The 23324-nt window shown below is 40.5% G+C and overlaps 1 protein-coding gene across 1 annotated transcript; it reads right to left on the bottom strand.

The window, feature by feature from the left end:
• Positions 1-4591: 4591 nt before the first annotated feature.
• LOC143111224 (uncharacterized) lies at positions 4592-22957 on the bottom strand. Its single transcript, XM_076273421.1, has 19 exons — positions 22865-22957; positions 22572-22689; positions 21412-21477; positions 20942-21125; positions 20323-20492; positions 20072-20220; positions 19813-19991; positions 19389-19479; positions 19149-19293; positions 18739-18938; positions 18202-18319; positions 18005-18096; positions 17818-17929; positions 17501-17590; positions 16987-17163; positions 16723-16875; positions 16270-16480; positions 4845-5075; positions 4592-4735 (listed from the first exon to the last, which is right to left on the bottom strand). Exons 1-17 carry the CDS (start codon positions 22955-22957, stop codon positions 16374-16376), a joined length of 2244 nt encoding a protein of 747 aa, XP_076129536.1. The 3' UTR covers positions 4592-4735; positions 4845-5075; positions 16270-16373.
• Between the last annotated feature and the right edge of the window lie 367 nt (positions 22958-23324).

The following is a 23324-nucleotide window of genomic DNA, read 5'->3' as shown; positions in this document are numbered from 1 at the left end:
TCCTGAATAATGGCGGAACTTTACCTTTTGGAGTCTTTGCTGAAATTATGGAATGGCTTCCACATTACATGTTGTTTAATCAGAGTTGTTCCAGTGTCCAGTGTTACCCACAGTGTGGCATGTCACATGCTTTGTTTTGGTTGATGACCCTCCTATTGTTTTGGTTGATAGCTCTGTGCTGCTGTGTGAGTGTGTGAAAAGCCTTCATACAATTTTCTGTAGCCAGTGTGGCAAGAGTTTCTGTCAAGCGGGACATCTCAAAACTCACAAACATATTCATACAGGAGAGAGGCTGTATAAATACACTAGGTGTGGCAAGGGTTTCACTCTGGATGGAAATCTCAGAGTTCACCAAAGAATACATAGAGAGGCCATATACTGTAGATGCAATCAGTGTGGCAAGAGTTCCTCTCAAGAGGGAGATCTCAAAAGACACAAAATACATACAGTATATATATAATATACTCTTTTGATCCCGTGAGGGAAATTGGGTCTCTGCATTTATCCCAATCTGTGAATTAGTGAAACACAGTGAACACACAGTGAGGTGAAGCACACAATAATCCCAAAACAGTGAGCTGCCTGCTACTGCGGCGCTTGGGGAGCAATGAGGGGTTAGGTACCTCAAGGGCACTTCAGCCATTCCTACTGGTCAGGGTTCGAACCGGCAACTGGTTACAAGTCCAAGCGCTAACCAGTAGGCCAAGGCTGCCCACAGGAGAGAGGCCGTATAAATGCACTCAAGTGTGGCAAGGACTTCAAAGTAAAGGGACATCTCAAAAGACATCTGTTTACACTAGGGCTGTCAATCGATTAAAACAATTAATCAAATTAATTACATACTCTGTGATTAATTAATCTAAATTAATCGCATATATAATTTTTGCTGTGAATATATTTTGAATATTTAAATTCAAATGAATCATTGAATAATCAGCATTAGTGACATTAAAGTTCAAAAACTCTTTCATTATTATTTTCACTGTTCAAATAATGGCCATAATAATCTGTGATATGACGTAATATGCTGAGGAAATCAATTCAAAAGTGCTTCGGGAAGAAGTTTTTTTTCATACAGGCATTTCAGGCCACAGATATAACCCAGGGGACACAATGAAAATAAATTAACACTCCCTTGAATGTCAACACTATTTCTTTGCATTGATGTGTGACTTTAGAGTTGACAAACTCCGGTGACATGCAAATTCCTTGCTGCAGACATTGCAGAGGGCTTTATTTTAATGGTACAATTAGCAGTGTATGCTATTCGTACCCTGGTGTGCACTCTGTTGTTACATAACAGAGTGTGAATAGCTCAGCTGTGTAATAGACACTCTGAATAAGGTATGCTGTTTGCATCAATGTACAATTAGAAGTGGATGCTATTCGTACCCAGGTATTTATAGTACTGCATGCTATTTACACCCTGGTACATGAACTAGCTAATTGTTGCAATCAAAACTTCCGTTTGACAACCGATTTCTTGTTCAAATTGCGCGCCTTCTCTCCAGAGACGTTGGTACACATGCACACTCACTCCGCCAAAACGCATCAGACGGGAATCGAACCCAGGTCTTCCGCGTACCAGCCCTTGCATGTGACCACTGCATCTGCTTAGACAAGAAGATAAAGTTTGCAGGTAAACATATAGTTTATAGGCCTGAACGTCATATTCACGAAATTTCTGTTAGCTAACAAACTGACGGTTGTATGTGTTCACTGAACAAAGATTATTAACACAACTTTTCCATCTCAACTTTAATTTGAACAGATATTAGTGCTGAAACCGTTCAGAATTCTTCACTTTCTGCTGACGAAAAAACGAATGTCGGCCATGTTTTTTGGGCACGCAAGCAACATGTTTTTGTTGTTATGTAACAGGGTGTGAATAGCCCAGTTGTGTGGCCAAGGCTTTAATCAACACTTTATTTTTATCAACATTGTTTTGAAACGGATAGTTCTAGTTCTTGATTATGATTGACTGAATCATGTTTTTTGCTGCTGCAAAACCTACTGCAACCCCCCATGTTCACGTCATTTCATTCTATATTACTGTGCTACGAATTGAATTAAAAGTCAAGAGTTGCTACATCTTTATAAACGCAATAACCCCTACTAAAGGTGTCACAATCTCGGTTTGAAGTCAAACAGAAATGACATCACAATCTTGAACTTTGAAATCAAAGCTAGAATCGACGATGCAGCCACACCCCAAATGTCACGTCCAGCATGCATGTCAAGAGGGAGAAAACAAGCACACAATCGATGCTGAAGTGCGGGACGGCAACATTATCTACTTAAACTTTACGCTGTAGCCACTTAAAAAATGCATCAACCCAACTACAGTAAAACCTCTTCCTGTTTCTCTGAAATCACAAATTCATTCATTCACGTCAGTTAACCCTAACATAAGCTGCTCAAGTTTGCAAATGAAGTTCTAGACAGAATGAAGCTCTGAGCACATACGCAGCACGCAAAACGCTTACTGCCAAAAGGAAACAACATTAAGAAAGCCGGATCTCACTGCAAATACCGTGTCCTATCTGATCACAGCCTAAGTTAGCTATGTTCTCTCCCTCTCTCTCACCTTTAATCATATTGTGATGACTCGAGCAAGGCTTGTTCAAAACATTTAGCTTTATTGTGGGGAATACAGACACCAATACATGGCACACGATAGGGCAGTCAACAACACTCATACAGTACACAGAAAGGGAGGTCACACTCACACTGACAAGAAGGGTTACACGAGAGGCAGAATTAAAGATGGTTACACGCTACACTAAAACACATCCATAATCTTAGTCACTTTTAAGCGTGATGCTTAGACCACTGGTCTAATCCTATTCAATGATCTATGCTAGGATAGAATTAAAAGTGGTATCGCCAGACTCGGCGAACGGCTGGAAGAACTGGAGAAAGATAAAACTCAATTTTTAATTTTTACATTACGTTGGTATGTGTCTGGTAATCGGCCAAGAGGTCTGTGTAACACCTGCTGGAAGTCTGAGGAAGGGCCGTAAGGGCTTGAAATGTTACCAATAAAAAATGCTTCAATGGGAGCACTCCAGTGTGCGGATCTTCACTTTTTGTTTGAACCGTATCTTCAATCCTGCACCCGTAATATTTGGATGCGCGTGATTAAACCGTGCTCATTCAACCCATGTAATCGGCCAACATTGACTTCTCAGCTTCCGGCCAGCTCTCAGCTGCTGTCTGAAACGCTCTCCGCGCCATCTGGCTGGTCACTGACGGGAGGTTGTATCTAAAGTGCAAGTTTAAACAGTATGTTAGAAATGTATCAAGACATCTCATCTGAGGCACAATGAACAACACATGGGCAAACATATAAGAGGGCAAATGGTTCACTTACTTTGAATGCAGCCGCAACAGGTCATTGGATGGGTTGTGAATTGCCCTCCCTGTTGAGGAGACAAAGAACCTGTCTTCCACGTCAACATCTTTACTCCTCTTGCGTTTCTTGTTGGATCTAAGGAGCTGTGGACGCACCCGTCTATGGTATAGATCAAACCACTGTTGGCAGATGAGAAAAGGTAATTAAGATTCACTTCTGCTGTTGAACACACAGCTGACTAACCCACAGACGGGCAGGTTACAGATGGACTGCTCGTCTAAGAATACACTGTCCCTGTTTCTCCTATACAGGATTTCACTCATTCTTCAAATGACATTTGCTTTGGTTTATCCATTTTTTTTTCTCCGAGGAAATGTGATATCTCTGAATTGAACTTACGCGCGCCTCCTCCTCTGACAGGGCAAACGAGGCCTCTTCCTGTGGTGCTGTCTTGTGCTCGTGTACGTCAATGATGTAACGCGATTGATGTTCTCTCCTGGCAAGCCACTCCGCCACAGTCATGTGTGCCACCACGCCTGGTCGTTGGAGGTGTTGCAGAATGATAACAGCCTCGAGGTAGTACACCACAAAGGTGCACTCGGCCAACTCCAATGAGTCCGACAGTTTGTTCATAATTGCCAAAAGGTCCTTCTCGGCAGCCATCAGAACAGCCACGCATTCATATGGTTGTAACTGACATTCGCTGCTAGTCAACAAGTCATGCCTATGACAAAACACATCAACTGTATTAACAAATAATATTACAGAGAGAGGACTACCAGTTCTGTAGTGTAATAATTTGCATGGGGTACAAACATTTCAACTAACCTCTTTTGGGTGATGTTTTTGCTCACCAGCTTAGAGGTGACTTTTTTCAGAGAATCAATGAAGGCAATAAAGTCCTGGCACTGTTCCTGGAGTGTAATATTCTCCATCCTCAGATCTGATAAATTAGCGTGGTAAACCAGGAATCTTTTCAAGCTCTTCAGGTAGTTCAATTGTGTTGCCTCAGAAAGGTCACGCAGGTACTGTCGGAGCTTCTCTCTGTCATTGACAAACTCCAGGGATACTTGCTCAGGGTTGACATAGTAGAGATACCGGGAAACATTTTCAACCTGAAAATAAAAGCAACAATGTTAAATTACCTTCTAATCATGACCGTTGCTTCATCTTTTATTAACTTTCTAATGAATGTGCCTAATAAACACAGAGTGTGTATTGATGATCCTCACCTCCTGTTTGTAATTTTCTTTTAGGAGATCTATCCTTAGGTGTTCGGCAAAGTCTTTCAGCAGTGGATTTTCCAGTGGATGTTTGTTATAAAGCTCCTTCTTAAGCATGAGTTGCTTGGTCTTCCGGGAATAATTCACATCTCGGCCACTGCAATGTGGGATAAGACTTTTGTTATAATAGTGCATTATTATGATTTAATGTGAACCACACTGAAAAACACAAATCACAGATAAGTTGTGAAAACTGAGACTCTCACCATTGAAACAACTTTCCACTGCTGTCAGATGCCACTTCGGCTGACTTTCCCCGGTCTCTGGTGGATGGTCCGGCCTCAGAATTAGTCTGCCTGGTAGATGGTCCGGCTTCAGAATTAGTCTGCCTGGTGGATGGTCTAGCCACAGAATTAGTCTGCCTGGTGGATCGTCTAGCCTCAGGTGGGGGGACACCATTCTTAACCATGTCACGACGCTTCAGCTCCTCAATCAAGCTTAAGGAAAACAAGATATTTGAAAATAAGGTAAATTAACTAAAGTCTCAAACATCTAAACTCAAAGAAATAGTAAAAGGTGACTGTGATGGAAGAAAACATAGTTTTGAGTTTGGAAGCATGGTATGAAGGCTTTTCACACACACTCACACAGCAGAACAGAGCTATCAACCAGAACAATAGGAGGGTCATTAACCAAACAAAGCATGCGGCCATTGGGGGATTGGACATGAGCAGTGACATGAGCTCTGACTAAAGCAGTTACAATCAATAATCAATGACCTATTCACATAAGACTGAGAGAGGTGATAATGGAGCAATTCACTGAGATGCATTCCTACATGGCAATTAACTGAGATACATTCCTACATATATACACAAAGCATGTGTTAAGGCTTTCAAAAACAAGCGGAATGTGATAACTCTGACTAAACAAAAAGTAATGTAGAAGCCACCAACCTTTGGACTGGATCTTGAGTTTTCCTAACTTTCTGAAGGGTGCAATAGTACCATACTCGATCCAGGACTTCAGCAGCGTCCAACTTGGCCTTTTCAACCACTGCCAAACGGTCTGCTTCAGTGCTCGTTCTCATGCAGGATCTGCACAGGTGGACGGGCAGGTTATCTTGGGTTTTACGACAAAATGGGCAGAACAGAGAGTGTCCCTTTGACACTTTTCTTGGAGCCATTTCTCAGGATTGAGTGAAGCAGAATCTTCAGGTGAAAGCCTATGGAATAAATGCTTCTCAGTGTAGCAATGAAAATTGCTTTTTTTTGGCTTCAGGTGAAGACCTAAGGAATAAATGAAAAATGCAAAAAGGAAAAATCTTCTGTAGCAATGTAGATCTCCTGCACAGTATGAGAATTCCCAAAGTGTCATGCTTCTATTTATGCTTCTGTTTACAGGTTAGCCCCACCCATTAGCACGTGTATGGTTCACCTGTTGAAGATGGGTGGAGCTACACACATGTTGGCTCCACCCACAGGTTAGCCCATCTGCGGAGGGCATGCTTGAGGGACAGCACTGAAGCTGCCATTGCTGAAGTGGATGAAAAGGCCAAGTTGGACGTTCGGGACGTCCTGAAGAATTGCAGAACTTTACATTTTGGAGTCTTTGCTGAAATTATGGAATGGCTTCCACATTACATGTTGTTTAATCAGAGTTGTTCCAGTGTCCAGTGTTACCCACAGTGTGGCATGTCACATGCTTTGTTTTGGTTAATGACCCTCCTATTGTTTTGGTTGATAGCTCTGTGCTGCTGTGTGAGTGTGTGTGAAAAGCCTTCATACCATTTTCTGTAGCCAGTGTGGCAAGAGTTTCTGTCAAGCGGGACATCTCAAAACTCACAAACATATTCATACAGGAGAGAGGCTGTATAATTACACTAGGTGTGGCAAGGGTTTCACTCTCGAGGGAAATCTCAGAGTTCACCAAAGAATACATAGAGAGGCCATATACTGTAGATGCAATCAGTGTGGCAAGAGTTCCTCTCAAGAGGAAGATCTCAAAAGACACTAAATACATACAATATATGTATATATAATATACTATTTTGATCCTGTTAGGGAAATTTGGTCTCTTCATGTATCCCAATCCATGAATTAATGAAACACAGTGAACACACAGTGAGGTGAAGCACACAATAATCCCAACGCAGTGAGCTGCCTGCTACTGCGGCGCTTGGGGAGCAATCAGGGGTTAGGTACCTCAAGGGCACTTCAGCCATTCCTACTGGTCAGAGTTCGAACCGGCAACTGGTTACAAGTCCAAGCGCTAACCAGTAGGCCACGGCTGCCCAGTAGGCCACGGCTGCCCACAGGAGAGAGGCCGTAGAAATGCACTCAAGTGTGTTCTTGATTATAATTGACTGAATCACGTTTTTTTGCTGCTGCAAAACTGCAACCCCCCATGTTCACCACATTTCATTCTATATTACTGTGCTACGAATTGAATCAAAAGTCAAGAGTTTCTACATCTCAACGTTTCTTTCTTAACGACTTGTTGCTATGTTTAAATGTTATGAAATCTAGACAGGGTTATGTAGTAAACGGAACCGTTTTATAAACGCAATAACCCCTACTAGAGGTGTCACAATCTCGGTTTGAAGACAAACAGAAATGACATCACAAATCTTGAACTTTGAAATCAAATCATCAACCAAACTAAAACCTCTTCCTGTTTCTCTGAAATCACAAATTCATTCATTCACATCAGTTAACGCTAACATAGGCTGCTCAAATTTGAAATGATTCAAATGAAGTTCTAGACAGAGTCCAACAAAACACACAATAAAAGTGTAATATTCTGTGAACACTAAAACACTAGCTTTGTGTCTCTTCGGAGTGTTCTGTGAAAATCAGATTATCATTCCGTGTGATTTCATGTTGCTACTGCAATCACATCTATGTTTATGCCTGTTCTGTTCAGTAGCTTGGTAGGAATGGTTTTAAAATAAAAGCCAAGCAAAACATAACTGGAAATAGGACAAAAAAGTAAACAATATAATACATGCATTGATAGTAATATATTTTTTAAAAGATGGAAAATTGAATCGAATCATGACTTTAAAATGGAAGATTAAATTGAATCAAGGTAAATCGAATCAAACCGATTAAATCAAATCAAACTAAAGTATGAACAATCTAAACTCAAATAGTATAAAGGGACTGTGATGAAACAAAACTTGGAAGCAAGGTATGAAGGCTTTTCACACACACTCACACAGCAGAACAGAGCTATCAACCAACAATAAGAGGGTCATTACCCAAACAAAGCATGTGGCCTATGGGGGGGGGGGGGGTGGACATGCGCAGTGACATGAGCTCTGACTAAAGCCCTAAAGTACCTATTAACATAAGACTGAGAGAGGTGATAATGGAGCAATTAACTGAGATACATTCCTGCATGGCAATTAACTGAGATACATTCCTACATAATCCTCTAGTTAGGCCTACTCAGGTAAGACACCCAGCATGTTTTAAGGCCTTAAAAAACAGCTGAATGTGACAACTATGACTGAGCAAAAAGTAATTATTATTATTGGATAAGTGGTCCTTGGTCTGAAAAGGCTTGGGAAACACTGGCCTAGGCCTATAGGTAAGTAGATATAGTAAAATGAAATTGAGAACCAAATGGCTGCATCTATAGGCTAGGCATTTTTTTACCTAGAATTCTCATCCAGGACTGCAGAGGGCGATAAGATTAAGGCATTAATTGAATACCGAAAGCGTCAATCTATTAGGTATAAGGAATGTACATTCTGAATCCAGGCAGGATATTATATATGAGATAGTGCATTTGGTAAATAGGTTAACCAATTCAGGAGTCAGCATCCTTCTGGGGTGGGTTCCAGCCCATGTAGGAGTAGTGGGGAATGAAGTGGCAGACAAGTATGCTAAACAGGCAACAAAACAAGACAGTATAGGTATTCAGGTACAATATAGCAAAGCTGAAATTAAAAACATGATTAAAGCTAAGAATAAGGAAATATGGCAATATGTATGGGATAATGAAGTTACAGGCAGGCATCTGCATTCAATTCAAAAGAATGTAGGATGGAGTAGGAGTACCAGCAGAAACAAACAGAAGGAGGATATTGTGTCAAGAATGAGGTATGGGCATACAGGGTTGAACAGCACACTAGTTCTAATGAGAAAGCATGCTGATGGTTACTGTGAGTGTGGCATTCAAGAAACCGTAGAACATGTCATAGTACAGTGTCCTAAATTCCAACAGGAACGACAGACACTTATAGAGCAGCTAGCACAAGAAAAAACAAGTCTGGACATAACAGATATACTGCAAAGAAATTCTGGGGAACAATGTTTTAGATGTGTTTTTCAATATTTGAAAACAACAGGTTTATTCCATAGAATTTAGAGGGATGTAGTATTCAGACCCACACTCCTATTCAGAAGGTGGCGGTAATTCACCTAAAATCTGTTTGTCAACCGCCAAAGAAAAAAAGAAGAAGAAGAAGAACGCGTCAATCGCTGACGCTGAAGCTTCAGAGAGCATCTAAACAAATCCACGTGTCTGTCGCCTTTCAACTATGGAAGCCTGAACATTGGTCAAAGAAGATAACTGAGGTCATTCGTACACAAAATAATGCAGAAACTGACAGGCGATACACTGAGCTTTGCCTCGAGCCCCGAGGGTTTAAAGTTACAACACACCGATTGGTACCAGAGGGATGTACGAAGTAAGGTGAGTGTTTGACTGAGGACTGGTAGGCTAGTCTACAAATTAGTTAACGGTGTATCTGTTGGTGTAGCCTACAACTTCTGGGGATTAGGCTATATAAATCTCCAGATTTAACAAACCTTGAGATAAAAGCTAACCTCTGAGTTGTCTGAACCTGTGGCGACTAAACCTGAGCTGTCGGCTCCAAAACACCGGTTCCAATTAGTTCCACCTAGAGTTGTGCGTTGACGGCGAACTTAAAGTTAAAGTTGAAAGACATCTTCTATTGAGAGTCGGAACCATGAGTAAACCGTGAGAACCGTATTTTTCACTTTTAGTGTTAGACAGAAATGGGCAGAATTGCAAGATTCGCGTTTTGCGGTTCAATAGCCTAAGTCATAGGCGAAACGTTTTCATGACATAATATACAGCTATATCTAACCGTAGTATGGTAGACAACAAGCTACAACCCGTTTTTATCCGAAAGCACCGTATAGCATATGTAGATAAACAAGGGCGTCGTAGTGGGGGGACAAGTGGGAATAAATTACCCGGGCCCCAAGTGGGGGGAGGGCCCCTAAGGAGTTGAATTTTATTTTCCTTAATAATACATAATTTCCTTAATTTAAAGATCTTCATAAATATTATTAAATAATATCGATGCAAATATTTCGGGTAAATGCATCAGTTGATTGATGTATTAAATTGTGTCCAAGCCAACATTGTTTGAGGCAGGGGCGGAGCCAGACATTGTAAACATTCGGGGCTTAGCCCATTTAATTTTTTTTTTTTTAAATAACCCCTTAAATAATGACTTTTAGTGAATTTTGTGTAAACTAATGGACACATTGAGACTTAAAAAATGTGAAACTAACATTCAACAGATTCAAGGTATCTGGCACACTGTGTAAAATTTTAGTTTTGGGTCTTTCAAGAGGCAATATCTGTTCATATCTGTTTAGCATGTACTTAGTTAAATACGCGTTTCTTATGGTTTGTATATTATAGTATTTGTTTATTTTCATTAGGCTATTGTTTGATATGACATTATTGTTTATTATTGCTATTCTCCTTCTTTCTCTTCCCTGATCTCATCTGTGACAAATATATAGAATATCTTATACTATAATATACATAATATTATGATATAATTACAGTATGGCCAGTCATCATGATACAAGGGTATTTTAGAAGGAATGCATTATCATCTTGACATAGGCGTTTCTAAATTATATTAATTTTGTAATTTAGCAAGATTATTCATAGGTTTCATCAGGTCCCTTTACACAGGTGCATAAAATCAAGCACCTAGATTATGAATGCAGACTGCATGGTGCTTGATTAACACACTTATGGAAAGGGCCCTTTCCTCTCAATATATCATTGTAATGTTTTTTTTTTTTTAGTTAATAATTAGATAGGCAGCCAAAACAACATAACATGACTTTTATATTTATGTGGACTCTTGGATTATAAGATCTGTGGTGGTGGATAGGATATCAACAAGGTTTTAAGGTAGGCTAACAGTTAGCTAACATTCTTTTGTGCAACATATGACACTGAAAAGTTGACATGGGCAGATAACTGTTAATGGGTTTTTCTGACATTTCAAAACAGTGTAGCCTAATTTATTACAAGACGAGGATCACTTTGTTTTGGGAGCTGGAATTTCTTATTCTGCAGTAGGCTTAGTTAGCCTATGAGAGTTTAGGGAGCTAGCCAAGTAGCCTAACGTTAGCCTGCCTAACTGACTGAAAGCTCTTAACGTGAAATCACCAACCTGAAACACCATCCGTCAGTTCACTGGGCGATGCTGTTGCTTGAACGGAGCTGGGTGGTCTTTTGAAAAACGTTCTAATATCCATAACGTGTAACACAAAGTGTTTTATCACAGACTGTAAAAGTGACAGACTTCTGACAGAGGCTTTTTAGAACACCGAAGCCATGACGTAGTTGTCAAGGCAGCATTTTCACTGGATCTAAACAAATCAATCTAACCATTGAAATCACCATAGCGGATAGCCCAGAGACCTGGCATAGATCGTGTAGCTACTAGTCAAATAATTTTTCAATATTGGGCTTTGAAAATAATGGATATATTTCCTCAGTAATAGAGCATTTTGTGACATTTATAGAGAAACCGAGGGGAAGTTATATTGGAAATAAGAGTTGCCGGGAATTTAAAAAAAGATTCGGGGCTTTTGAAAAAAGATTCGGGGCTTAAGCCCCCTAAGCCACCCCCTAGCTCCGCCACTGCTATGGCCCATGTTCCGTCCAGCCCGACAGTTGTTGAGGAAGTTTGACAAAGCCTACTAGAACTTTTTAATTATTTGTAGGCCTAATAACAATTGCTCAAAGCAATTTTCACGATAGGCCTAGGCCATAGGCCTATGTTTTTTGTGTAGAGATGGCCCGCCATGCATGAACGTTCTGCTTCTGCATGAGCGCACTGACACCCCTGTTTGTTCAACGCGACTTTCATGAAAACTCTAGGTTTAACTGCCTGTCAGGTAGGCCTACTAATTGTTACAGGTGTCAAACTCAAGTTTGCCTTTAGCCTATATCTGGCGTATGAAAATATTTTTTGCGTGTATAGAGTTGCCATGCATGAACGCACTGCTTCTGCAAAGAGCGCACTGACACTGTCCTAAATAGCCTATGTTCAGCGCGATTTTCATGAAAACTCTAGGCCTAACTGCCTGTCTCAGGGAATAGATAGCGCCTATGTATTAATTAATTGTTCTAAATCACAGGTGTCAGACTACTCAAGTTTAACTCAAGCCTTTAGTCTACATTTGGCGTAGGCCTATGAAAATATTTTTTGTGTAGCCTAGAGTTGGCCCACCAGTTATGAACGCACTGCCTCTGCAAAGAGTCGACACCCCTGTTCTATAATCAATGCGATTTCATCTAATGTTATACATGAATATGCATGTCATGTTGCTATTATAAATAATTGAAATGTTGTGCGTTAGGCTATTTTGTATGTTCATATATCCACTCAATGTTTTTATGTTAGGCTAGCCTACTGAATGCTTTTGTTCCAAGCGTCTATTGACACAAACAGACTCATTGATAGTCTACGTTTATTGCATTATTTTCCGTAACATAAGCTTATAGAAGAATAGTCTGACTGAGGTCCGTGTAGCCTACTTTTGCATTCATTTGATTGAATATTGTTTCTGAAATTGGATAGGCTAAGTCGAAAAATGGGTAATTTTAAAGCTTGTTAATGATTTCAATGTGCTTAAATGAGAAACAAGCAAAAGCAAATTTGGGCGGTTTTTTGTGCATTCTCGCGGTTTTTGACGAGGTTTTGAGCTGGAAAACCTTGCTGGCATCTGGCAACACTGTCGCTGACGCTGAAGCTTCAGAGAGCATCTAAACGAATCCACGTGTCTGTCGCCTTTCAACTATGGAAACCTGAACATTGGTCAAAGAAGATAACTGAGGTCATTCGTACACAAAATAATGCAGAAACTGACAGGCGATACACTGAGATTTGCCTCGAGCCCCGAGGGTTTAAAGTTACAACACACCGATTGGTACCAGAGGGATGTTCGAAGTAAGGTGAGTGTTTGACTGAGGACTGGTAGGCTAGTCTACAAATTAGTTAACGGTGTGTATCTGTTGGTGTAGCCTACAATTTCTGGGGATTAGGCTATATAAATCTCCATATCTATAATGTTTCTGTACAAAATGTTATTTTACTCTGTTTTACGTGGGTAATGCCACCGCACATCCAAATAACTGCCCTTCATGACCCACAGGCCGTCACTCTCCATAGGTTAACATGGCAAAACTCATTTTTCTAAAACTGCTTTTCCATGTCTCACATGCAATAAATATAGGAGGCTATAAACACATGTATAGCATAAGCATATATACTATTTTTATCCCGTGAGGGAATATGTGTGCATGTACTTTATTTATGCACTATGTCCAGGCACGTGCAGAGAAGGGGGACTACAGGGGCTCTAGCACCTGCCCTTTTGCCCCTTTGCCCCTTTGATGTCCAAGTGCCCTTTTGACAAGACCCGTTTTTTACTCTTTAAAATGTGTAATACTTCCGCTAGTTCCAACGTGAATATTCGCTAAAATGTCTCAGTAATAGTTTGTGAAATTAGAAATTTACAAAAATAACAATTTTCTGTGTTAATTGAAATGCCTTGCGGCCACCAATCCGTGACGTCATACATTCAGTGAACTCTCAGAAGGTGCACGCAGGCACAGTGCTGCAGGAGACGTTTGAGAGCACGGTAAGGTCACTTGGCAGTTAGCCTATCTGAACATGCAATAGTATTCAGCTTAGAGATAGAGAATAAAATGTTTAAAGTTGTTTCATGTTTAATGAAGTACGCTATCAAACCCGTTTTAACCATGTCATGGTCCATCCATTTCAATTACCTGGCAGCTTCGAAAATCTAAGGCTGAACGTTCATATGAAAATTTTGTTCCATGTGCCCTTTTTTAAAATTTGAGCCCCTGCCCCTTCAAAGGTCTCTGCACGGGTGGTGTCTAGAAGGGATACAGCTAAGGGTTAGGGTTAGGTTACTTCCTGTCCTGATACTGTTTATTTATATGGAGATTTCACTGGAGATTTCACTATCTGTTACGTGACTTCCGTTGTTAGCTGTATCCCATCTAGCCACAACCGCCTCTGCACGCCCCTGACTATGTCTGCATATGTGCGCATGTAGGCTACTAGCCTAGTACATGGGGTGGTCGGGAGGACAGCTTCATTCGTCCCTCCATAGACATTCAGCAATAGGCTGTTTTGCATCCATTACAAACAAGCAATGTGAAAGTCTAGGATTAGGGAGAGCGCCTAGTATGCCTAGTCTAGTGCATAAGCATGAAGTTGAACCTTTAGATGAAAAACACTCTTTAATAATAGGCCTACAATAAATAAATAAGCCGCTAATGACGTTTAGGCTACTTTTGACCATCGCATTTATCGCCTGTAACTCCGTGATAAGGACCTAACAGGAAAGTATTTGGCTGAGCAACGGAGGTTAATATGTTCTATGTTTTGTCCACATGATAGGCCTACAGGCCTATGTCTAATCATTGTTACACTCGAAGACCCATGTTTCATCAATAGACCTCTCCAGTATAAGTCCTGCCTCCTAACTTCCGTATCCATCCAACTTCCGGGCGTTGATTGTCTATGAGAAATAACATGGCGTTTTGAAAGATCGTACCTGTCAAACTCTGTGACAAAGTAGAAAAAGCTGCTGGGCAGATTGGCCTACACACTTCTGCCATCTAGTTTCCACTGGATTTTTTTATTTTCGGTGCCGTTTAAGTAGTATAGTCTATAGCAGGGGTGTCAAACATACGGCCCGCGGGCCGGATGCGGCCCGCTAGATGGTTTAATCCGGCCCAGACTTGTAGAGAATACATTTCTGACGATGTCAAAAAAAAAAAAAAGGAGGAGTTATGAATTTTCAAAGAAATAACCGAAATGCTCAATTTAGCCGCTAGGCGCAGCCAAAAAACAAAAAAAAAGTTCGGAGTTGACTGGTCCTGTGCTGTCAGTTTGGCTACATTGTCGGGAGAAAAGCAGGCGTTGCGACAAAATTCAGAGACAAAGTGCAGCCTGCAAACGGAGGACAAGATGTTTGGGCATTTTATTGTATTTTGCACCAGGAAGTGTTAACTTGGATCATGTTAAAGTGTGGTTGTGCAAACTGTAAATTTAATCAGGTCGCGAGGTCTGACTCACCGTCAGTTTGACTGTTTTCTTAGTGATAATGGCATTCTGTCTGGCTTACCATACCACGCTGTAGTACGGTGGTTAAGCCGAGGTGCCGTACTTAAGCGTTTCTTTGAACTACGAGAGGAAATTGGACAGTTCTTGGAGAAAAAAGGCAGACCAGTAGCAATTTAAATGCCCGGAATGGGTGCAGGATCTGGCCTTTATGGTGGATAGCCTATTACACAGCACCACCACCTAGCCTACAAAATTATTTGATCTGATGTAACCTAATCGTATCAGTTGATCGTATTGCTCATGCACTGCTAACTTATGTTTGTTAAATTCATTTTATTTTTCATACATTTGCACATTTACATTTTTAAGGCAGGATGTTAACTTTCTTCATAGCTCCCACTTGAGTTTAGTGTGGTGAGTTGGTTCAGGTGGTCAGATGTAAAAATGTAGGCCTATCCACTCAACTATAAAAATAAACCAGTTGTTTATGAGAGTGAAATGCATTTTATTTCCATTTCATTGGCCTCTCTGGATAAATGTGTAATAATCTAATATATCCCTTGTGATTATGTAGGCTACAAATTTTTATTATTGATTGAATTGACATTATTGTTTTTATTATTGCCTTTCCCCTTTTTTACATTGCTTTTTTATTAGGCTATTGATTGAATTGATATTATTGTGTACTACAACTATTCTCCTTACTATATTTGACCTAGATTTTAATCTGTTCCCTGTTCATTTTTAAATATTATTATGTTGTTTTGTATTTATATGTCGCTTTGGACAAAGGCGTCTGCTAAATCCATAACCATAACCATAACCATAATATGAGCTGTTAATATGAACTTTAAACACTTGCCAATTACGCCATGCCAGTGTCTGGATACAAAGTCAAAGTAGCAAAGTCTGGTATTACCAGGCTTTATCACCCGGTGGAGTGGAATACTGATTTCTGATTGGCTGAAAGGGTGTGCGTTATTTCTGAATAACCTATGAAGTAGATCTGTCAAAAAAGTCTCATCTTTGTTCTATACCGATAGTCTTTGAATGGTGACCCTAGCGACCATAGTAAACGACAGTTAAACCTAGTAACATTTGAATCAGCTGATACTAGCGATAACCACCGCTAAAGTTAAAGTAGTACAGCAACTGAACATATTTATTTAACAGAGCTGCACATTTTATTATTTTTAAATTGGCATCTCTTCTGTTCACGTGTGAGTTGCAACCAGGTGATAAGCGGAGGCAACGTCGGCCGTTATGCCTTAAATAGTTTAACACCTACACCTTACCAACACACCCCCTCTTCCTCCTCATCCTCACTGGTCTCTGGATCCTCGCTTGTGTCAGGATCTTCAGCCTCTTCAAGATCCTCTGCAGACAACAGGAAGGATCCCTAAGGCCCTAAAACAGCCCTGTAATTGTGGATGCTGTTTCTTAGGATCTCAGCAATTTCACTGTGGCGTCCACGGCAAAGACCAGAGAGGCCCTCATTTTGAGTGTCTGCAAGTGGGTGAATAAGAATAACAAAATGTACATCAAATAAAAAGCTATTTTGCTACTTTAGAAATAAACACAAAGAAGGATAAATACCCTTGTAATATCCTATGAGCTTCCATCCCTTAAAAATATTACATACACTTAATAATATTACAACCTAAGTAAAATCTTTTTTGAAAGATTTAGAAAAAGACCATCAAAATATTGTCATTTGTTAAGGTTGTGTCTGTAGATCATAAACCTACCTTCTGCTGAAATTATACTTTGCAGAGATCCCATCAATTTCTGCATCCAGGAGCAGTGTTGGGCCATCTCTTTTACCAGGATGGTCTTCTCCTCCTCCAACCTCATCCTCCGCATTATTGACTGGAAAACCCGGATTTTGTCTTCAATTCTGGCTAAAAGACATACAACTCCCAAGTTACAAGCGTGAAGTATAGCACCAACCAATAATCAGCCTAGAGCCTACTTTTGTACTACAAATCCAAAAACAGGTTGCACTCCCTTACCACTTCCATGAACCTCCCATGGCCACGCGAGACACTCTCCAGATAGGGACAGCTCAACCTCATTGAGGTTAATTTCCACAGCGGGCTCTTTCGAGTTATATTCTGTTATGTCCCTTAAAAGCAGTTTTTTGCTCTCGGCAATTTTCTGTCTGATCCGGTGACTGAGCTTTCCACTGTCTGAGAAATTAAAAGAATGAGGGCAAGTTGTGACAGCCTGGCCATGACGCACTTCCGCTCAATTATCATTTCCATACAGCGATGATCTATATTTAATCCCAATGAGTTCTATGCTGACTAATCATCAAAGGGGGATTTATGAATGCAGAGAGAATGCTATCATTTAAGGCCAGCTATGAGTGAAGGAGTCATTCTATGTTTTTAAAGTGAAACATCAAGTAATAACAGCAAGTAGTACCCTATGTCCAGACACTCTGTATGAACCTTGTAGAACAAAGCTCTGGTCTATTCCCAGGCCAAAGTTTTACACAACTACACCTAATCATCATAGACATACCATTCTGTCGGTAGAGAGTGAGTTTCTTTTGCCTCAAGTTCAGGTAACGCCCCTCTATGGCCTGCTCTAGCTGTGATGTACCCATTCTATCTGTGAATATGAAATATTTATAGTGTTGTGCAGGCAAATTTCACAATGCCACTTCATTGAGAAAATATGAAAGGATTTAGGTGCGATTTTAAGGGTTAAAACATCTTCATAGCAAGATTATCAGATTCTCCTGTGCATCATTACTATGAATAAATCCAATGATCCAATCTAGAAAGACTTTACATTGGGAGAACAAAAGGGAAGGCTGTTTTCTGTTCCACGCTTACCACTGGCTGCCCATTCCCTCACATCAGCAACCAACGCTGTTTCATCTGTGCACCCCAAGGATTGCTTCTCCTCTTCCTGTTTTTCTATAGCCGCCAGAAGCATCTTGCAAGTCTGATAATAGTAACACAACAAAATCGCAAAAAGGGTTCCAAAAAAGATAACAACAGCCTGTTAAATGATACTCACCTTCACATATCTGGCACACAATGTGTGGTGTAAGCCCAGGGTTTTCTTTTTGTTCCATGCTATGGCATGGACCGTCAGCATGTCCACACGTACTGTTGAGAGAAAATGTATAAAGCCACAGTTATACAACAATTGCCCAAGAAAACCAACAATTGCCCCAAAAAAAACAAAAAACATTGAGGGTAAGTAACAGTCACCTCCTTTCGTCATGTACTTCGTAGTTAGGGCACAGCGGGAGAGGTAGCTGTTGACTTGCTCTACCTCTTCTCCCACTGTTGCACCAGCTCCTTCTAAGTTCTTTCCACTCCATGTCACCTACATACATCAATGGAACCATACAACACTTCCTTTGACACAAGCTGAAATTAATTAATATTTCTGTACATACAGACCAGCGGTCTCCAACCATTTTACCTCCTAGACTTACTTTGACAAAATCAATTTGGCCAAGAGCTACTCCACTACTACTATCCATTGGAATTACAGATAGTCCTGGAGATAAATGTTGCATCTCTAACCATGTAACTCACTTAGAGTGCAATGCAAACAGTCATCTAAAGTGTACCTTTATTTTCCATAGATATATTCCATAGTACTTGGTGTTGTGACTTGTCTTATTAAATATGTTTATATTTACTTTGAGTTGTTGAATAGATACTACTAACCAGGTGGCGAGCTACCTGTTGGAGACCCCAGATATAGACAATATTAAGAAAAGGAAGCGATGAACCTACCTCACACTTGGTGGAGTGTGCTTGTGCATGCATGACACTCAAGAACGGCCTTACAGTGGTAAGAGGTTTCAGGTGTGGGAGGCTGTTGGCAGCTTTATTTAAGTACGGCCAGTATTTGCACACCACGTCCATTGCCAGGAATGTGGGTTTGCAGCACATCAATTCCTTATGAAGATACATAGGGTATGCAAATATTTCTCCTGCGGATGAATTGTTATGTATGATTAAATATTTTATTTTAAATGCAATTATAGCCCTTGTATAGTTTTACCACCACAAAAGTAATCCAATATTACTGCTTCACAACACACTGTCTGCACTGCAGAAAAAAATCGACAGTGTCTGATATACGGTAGTTGGATTTCCATAATAGATGAGTTTCTCATTACTGTGGCAGTTCTAAATGTTACCTCTGTACATGTTCAGGGATTTCAAGAGGAAGCCATGTCGACAGACTGCAACCTCCATGCCTTCCTCGTCCAATTTAGTGGTCCTCCTTGAGGTCTCCCTCGCTGCCAGGAAAGAGGAGCGGCCACATGTGCCCTGTCCACGTGTCTATGAAGAATCAGAAAGCAAAATGAGAACAAATTCCAAAAACTGTGTGCAGTCACTTCTCAATGTATTTAATGACACAAACAATGAAAACGTGCCTGTTTCCCCGCTTGCTGTATACCAGCAACATATTCAGAAACAGATGAGTCCTCCGCCACAAAGACACCCTCAAAATATGGTGGGTCAGCACTGTTGAAGAAAAAATATTGTGCAGCTTAAGCTGGAAACAGAAAATAAAATGTATAATGCATGGCAATAGAAACCTACATCTACTGAAGTCACTGCAAGAAAAGCAAGAAATTGAACATTCTACAAAACTCTTATCAACTGTACCTAGTCAGTCCAAATTTCAAAGAGGTCATTGCCATGAGAGAAGTAGGCCAAGCTATTTACATGACTAAGAATTTCCCCAAGGGCAACCTGAACATTTCTACGTAAAGTAGTTATTCGCACGCACACACACACACACACACACAAAGTATATCTACATATAAAATATTTTTCAATAGATGGCAAAATCACCTTCCTTTTCGAAGAAACCTGTAGAGTTTCCTATTACCATCCACTGACACAGCAAGCATCTCGGGTGAACAGGCAGGGCAGCTTAAAGGTGTTCCACAGGACAGCTGATCCTCTTCGAAGCGGCAATAGCTGTACTCCAGAAAGCTTCGCTGAAGAGTGTCCCCACACACAGGTCCTGACTGAAAGAGGTATTCAATTAATAGCTTTTCACATGTCTGCAAATGTGAAGACAAATATATGAAATATGGTAAACACATACCCTTCCACCACATCTTGTTCGATGTTCAAGGAGCTTGACAAAAGCCTGTCTAGACAGGGTTGGGGCTATAACTTTAAGCTCCTGGAACGTACTAAAAACATCGAAAGTGTACAATGTGTACTCACAATTGAGTACCGGCAAAACACATTCTACACACACACAAAAAAAAAAGAAATTGGTATAAAGTACTTACACAATTTACTTACAAAAGTACCAACAAACAGTGCACAACTACTCTTGTATGTACTTACGTTGCTCCTGTATACGATGGTCAACATCTTCCTTGACAATTATGGTGCTGGGGGAGATGGGTTTAAAGAAGCCCTCATGGATGGCCTCTCTATTGTGCAGGACTAATTGCTGGTGCCCTTGCACGTCACAGCTTCCACAAAACCACTGCAGTGGAAGGCAGTCTCTGCATCTAGTAGGGTATCAGAGAGAAAAGACAACTTGGCTCAATTTTAAGACCGTCATTCATCATATGGCATACATATTTACTGTATGCAAGATCGGTATTCATTGAGCACATTTACAACTACAGATCAACTGGGTGAATTCTCATCAACACTACTAATAGATATCACTGATAGAGAGAGGTGTTGAGGGTCTGACAAGGTTAAGTGAGTTGACGTCAACATGAAAAATTCTGATCCACTCTATTCTAATAATAGCTTTTTACCTAAGAATGGAAAAAAAAATAATCTGGTTCATCTGTTACCACCAGAATACGCAAGACAACTGAGTGCCAAGAACAGGCATGTCTCACATACTAGCCAGTTAAATGGACCAAGGCTACACCACTAACAAACAATAACTACCATGTAGCATTTTCTAAGAAACAACATGAACCAGACATGAATGACTTCCCACCTAATAACAGCAGCCTCATTGCAATGGCTGCACAAAGGATGGCCCACATTATGGGTCTGCAGGAGACACTGCAGATGGAAAGGCCTTGCCTCTTTCCATCTTTGTGCAGCCTTTTGCTGCCTAAGAGTCCAGGAAGTGGAAGTGGAAGATGAAGCCGTGGTCATCCCAGGCACATCCAAAGCCTCTAAGAGTTCCATGTTTCATGTTAGATCAACAGCATAATGTCATGATTTCTCCAAAACCATAGACTGATATGCTGGGAAGCCACTTCTTCAAATCTAAGAATAATAATGCTACCCTGTCAGAGCGATTGATGTGATGCGTTTGGATGGACTTCAAGGTTTCCACCTCATAATTCAAGTATGATAAGTAGCCTAGTAACCAAGTCAAATTTCATCCAATAGGCCTATGCATGACTTATAACTCATCACATATCCACAAATCATCCATATAAAGAAAGTATATTGTACCAAATTCCACTTGAGGGTCCACAGACTGAGGCTCTTCAGCAATATGGTCAGTCTCTAAGGGAACCACTAGAAGACAGACCAAAGATTGCACACAGTAAGTCAATGACACTGCAGAATACATTTACTTCCTTTTGGATAAAAAAGCATGCATCTGTCTGTCTATCTTAGTAAATACCTGTATAGGCTATGATTCAAACTATATTGGGGAGACAGCAATGACAGATTTACCTACTTGTACAATCTTAATAATCAACAACAATTAGGGCTGAGCTACACCAGGCACGTAACTGAAGCGTTCCGTTCGCGTTGCGTCTGCTGCAACAATTAGCTTCCACTATAATCAATGGAAGTAGCTACACCAGAAGTGATAGCGGCGCGTACGTTCGAAAAAAATAGACCATTCTTCTAAAATGGATTTTACGCGTCGTGAACGGAACGTTTGGTGCTACGCGCCTGGTGTAGTTTCGCTGTTACATGTCAACACCCAACCAGGCAACAACTGACTTTGCTCTTGGTGATGAATAAATTATCTATGTATCTCTGGCAGTGTCTTAACATAGTTTAAGTAAGTAAAATTCCTGCCACATGTTCATTCTGATTATTGGTCCAGGGCTGTATTCAGTGCGGAGGCTTCATATAAATTATACAGGCCAAAACCTTGGACACACACAGGCGAAATCTAACTCAAGCATGTTTCACAATGTTACCACCTAGAACGGATTTTAATTAAGGTAAAACATACAGAACATTAATGTCACACTGCTGAATATGTATTTGTATGTCAGTACAACAGCCAAGGGAATCAGCTATTAAGTGGACAGATAAGGGCAGTCATCCTTTTGCAACATTTTCCTTTAATGGGCAGAAGGGTTTGGAGAGCATGATACTGTAATCTGAAATGAACATTCATTGATCAGAAAAACAAGGCTTTTAAATATTCTCAATGTTACAGAGCATGCCTCTGGACCCTGCCCTCCCCCACCATGTGATCGTGGTTCCAGGATGTACATATCTTGCACCGACCATCTACAATCTTTGTGTTTTAGATATGAACAAATTCAAATTTATGTTTCTTAACTAACAAGGGTGTAAGTTGATATTTGACAATAAGAATAACTCTTGAAAACACAAATAATGATGAGTAACTGAATTGATTGTACCTGCAGCTGAGCCTTTGGGGCGCCCTCCACGCCTACCCCTTGGCTTGCCTGCCCCCTTGCCTTGCCTACCCCTTTTAGGTGCTGGTGGGGCAGCACTTCTGCGCTCCTCCAATTCCCTCTAGAAAAGTTAAACATGAAGTTGCAGTCAAAATTGTGTGAAGTTTCAGAATTTCTGTTCACCCATTTCAAGAGAATTATTCATAGCTATTGGAGGCTCTCACAAGCATAAAGAATTCTTACAAACTTTACAGAACATGCAAATTTACAATTAAACAACAAATTGTACAACTTACACGGTAATCTTCAAAGCAAGCATCGAGGTCCATCTCGAGAGCCATCTGTTTGCCCTCTTCAAAATTGGCATCAGGATTGATAACGCGTCTCATGGTGATGACAGCGCTCGAGAGAGAAAGAGAAAGGGAAAAAAGAGAGATGGATGTATAGGGAGAGATAGACAGCAAGTGAGAGATATAGGTAGAGATGTTTTTTATAGGGAGGGAGAGGTGGATGTATAGGGAGAGAGAGAAAGTGAACAATTGAGAGAGATAGAGAGAGTGAGTGAGTGAGTGAGAGATGTATATAATGAGAGAGAGAGAGAGTTTGGCTCTTAAAAGGGCCTTTGATAAAGTTTGCAAAATCTGGGGAAGTATCCAACAACAAATCTGCAAAAAATAAATAAATAAATAAATAAAGAAGACTGACATTGGTTTCAGCTATCTAACATGATTTAAAAACACAAAACAAGCTGAAACA

The sequence above is a fragment of the Alosa pseudoharengus genome, unplaced genomic scaffold (assembly GCF_046254945.1).
Source record: "Alosa pseudoharengus isolate Yale_2024_CS ecotype anadromous, Long Island Sound unplaced genomic scaffold, YU_APseudo_1.1 YU_APseudo_1.1_scf_70, whole genome shotgun sequence".
In the NCBI taxonomy this organism is placed as follows: Eukaryota; Metazoa; Chordata; class Actinopteri; order Clupeiformes; family Clupeidae; genus Alosa; species Alosa pseudoharengus.
The sequence above is the reverse complement of the archived record's forward strand: the minus strand, read 5'-3'. Positions and strand labels throughout refer to the sequence as shown.

Excerpts from the sequence above, each read along its gene's own strand:
- LOC143111224 (XM_076273421.1), bottom strand. The coding sequence starts at position 22,957 with ATGAGACGCGTTATCAATCCTGATGCCAATTTTGAAGAGGGCAAACAG. Across the intron at positions 19,294-19,388 it reads TACAGCAAGCGGGGAAACAG|ACACGTGGACAGGGCACATG; the intron begins GCACGTTTTCAT and ends GATTCTTCATAG. Across the intron at positions 16,481-16,722 it reads AAGTATAATTTCAGCAGAAG|ACACTCAAAATGAGGGCCTC; the intron begins GTAGGTTTATGA and ends ACCCACTTGCAG.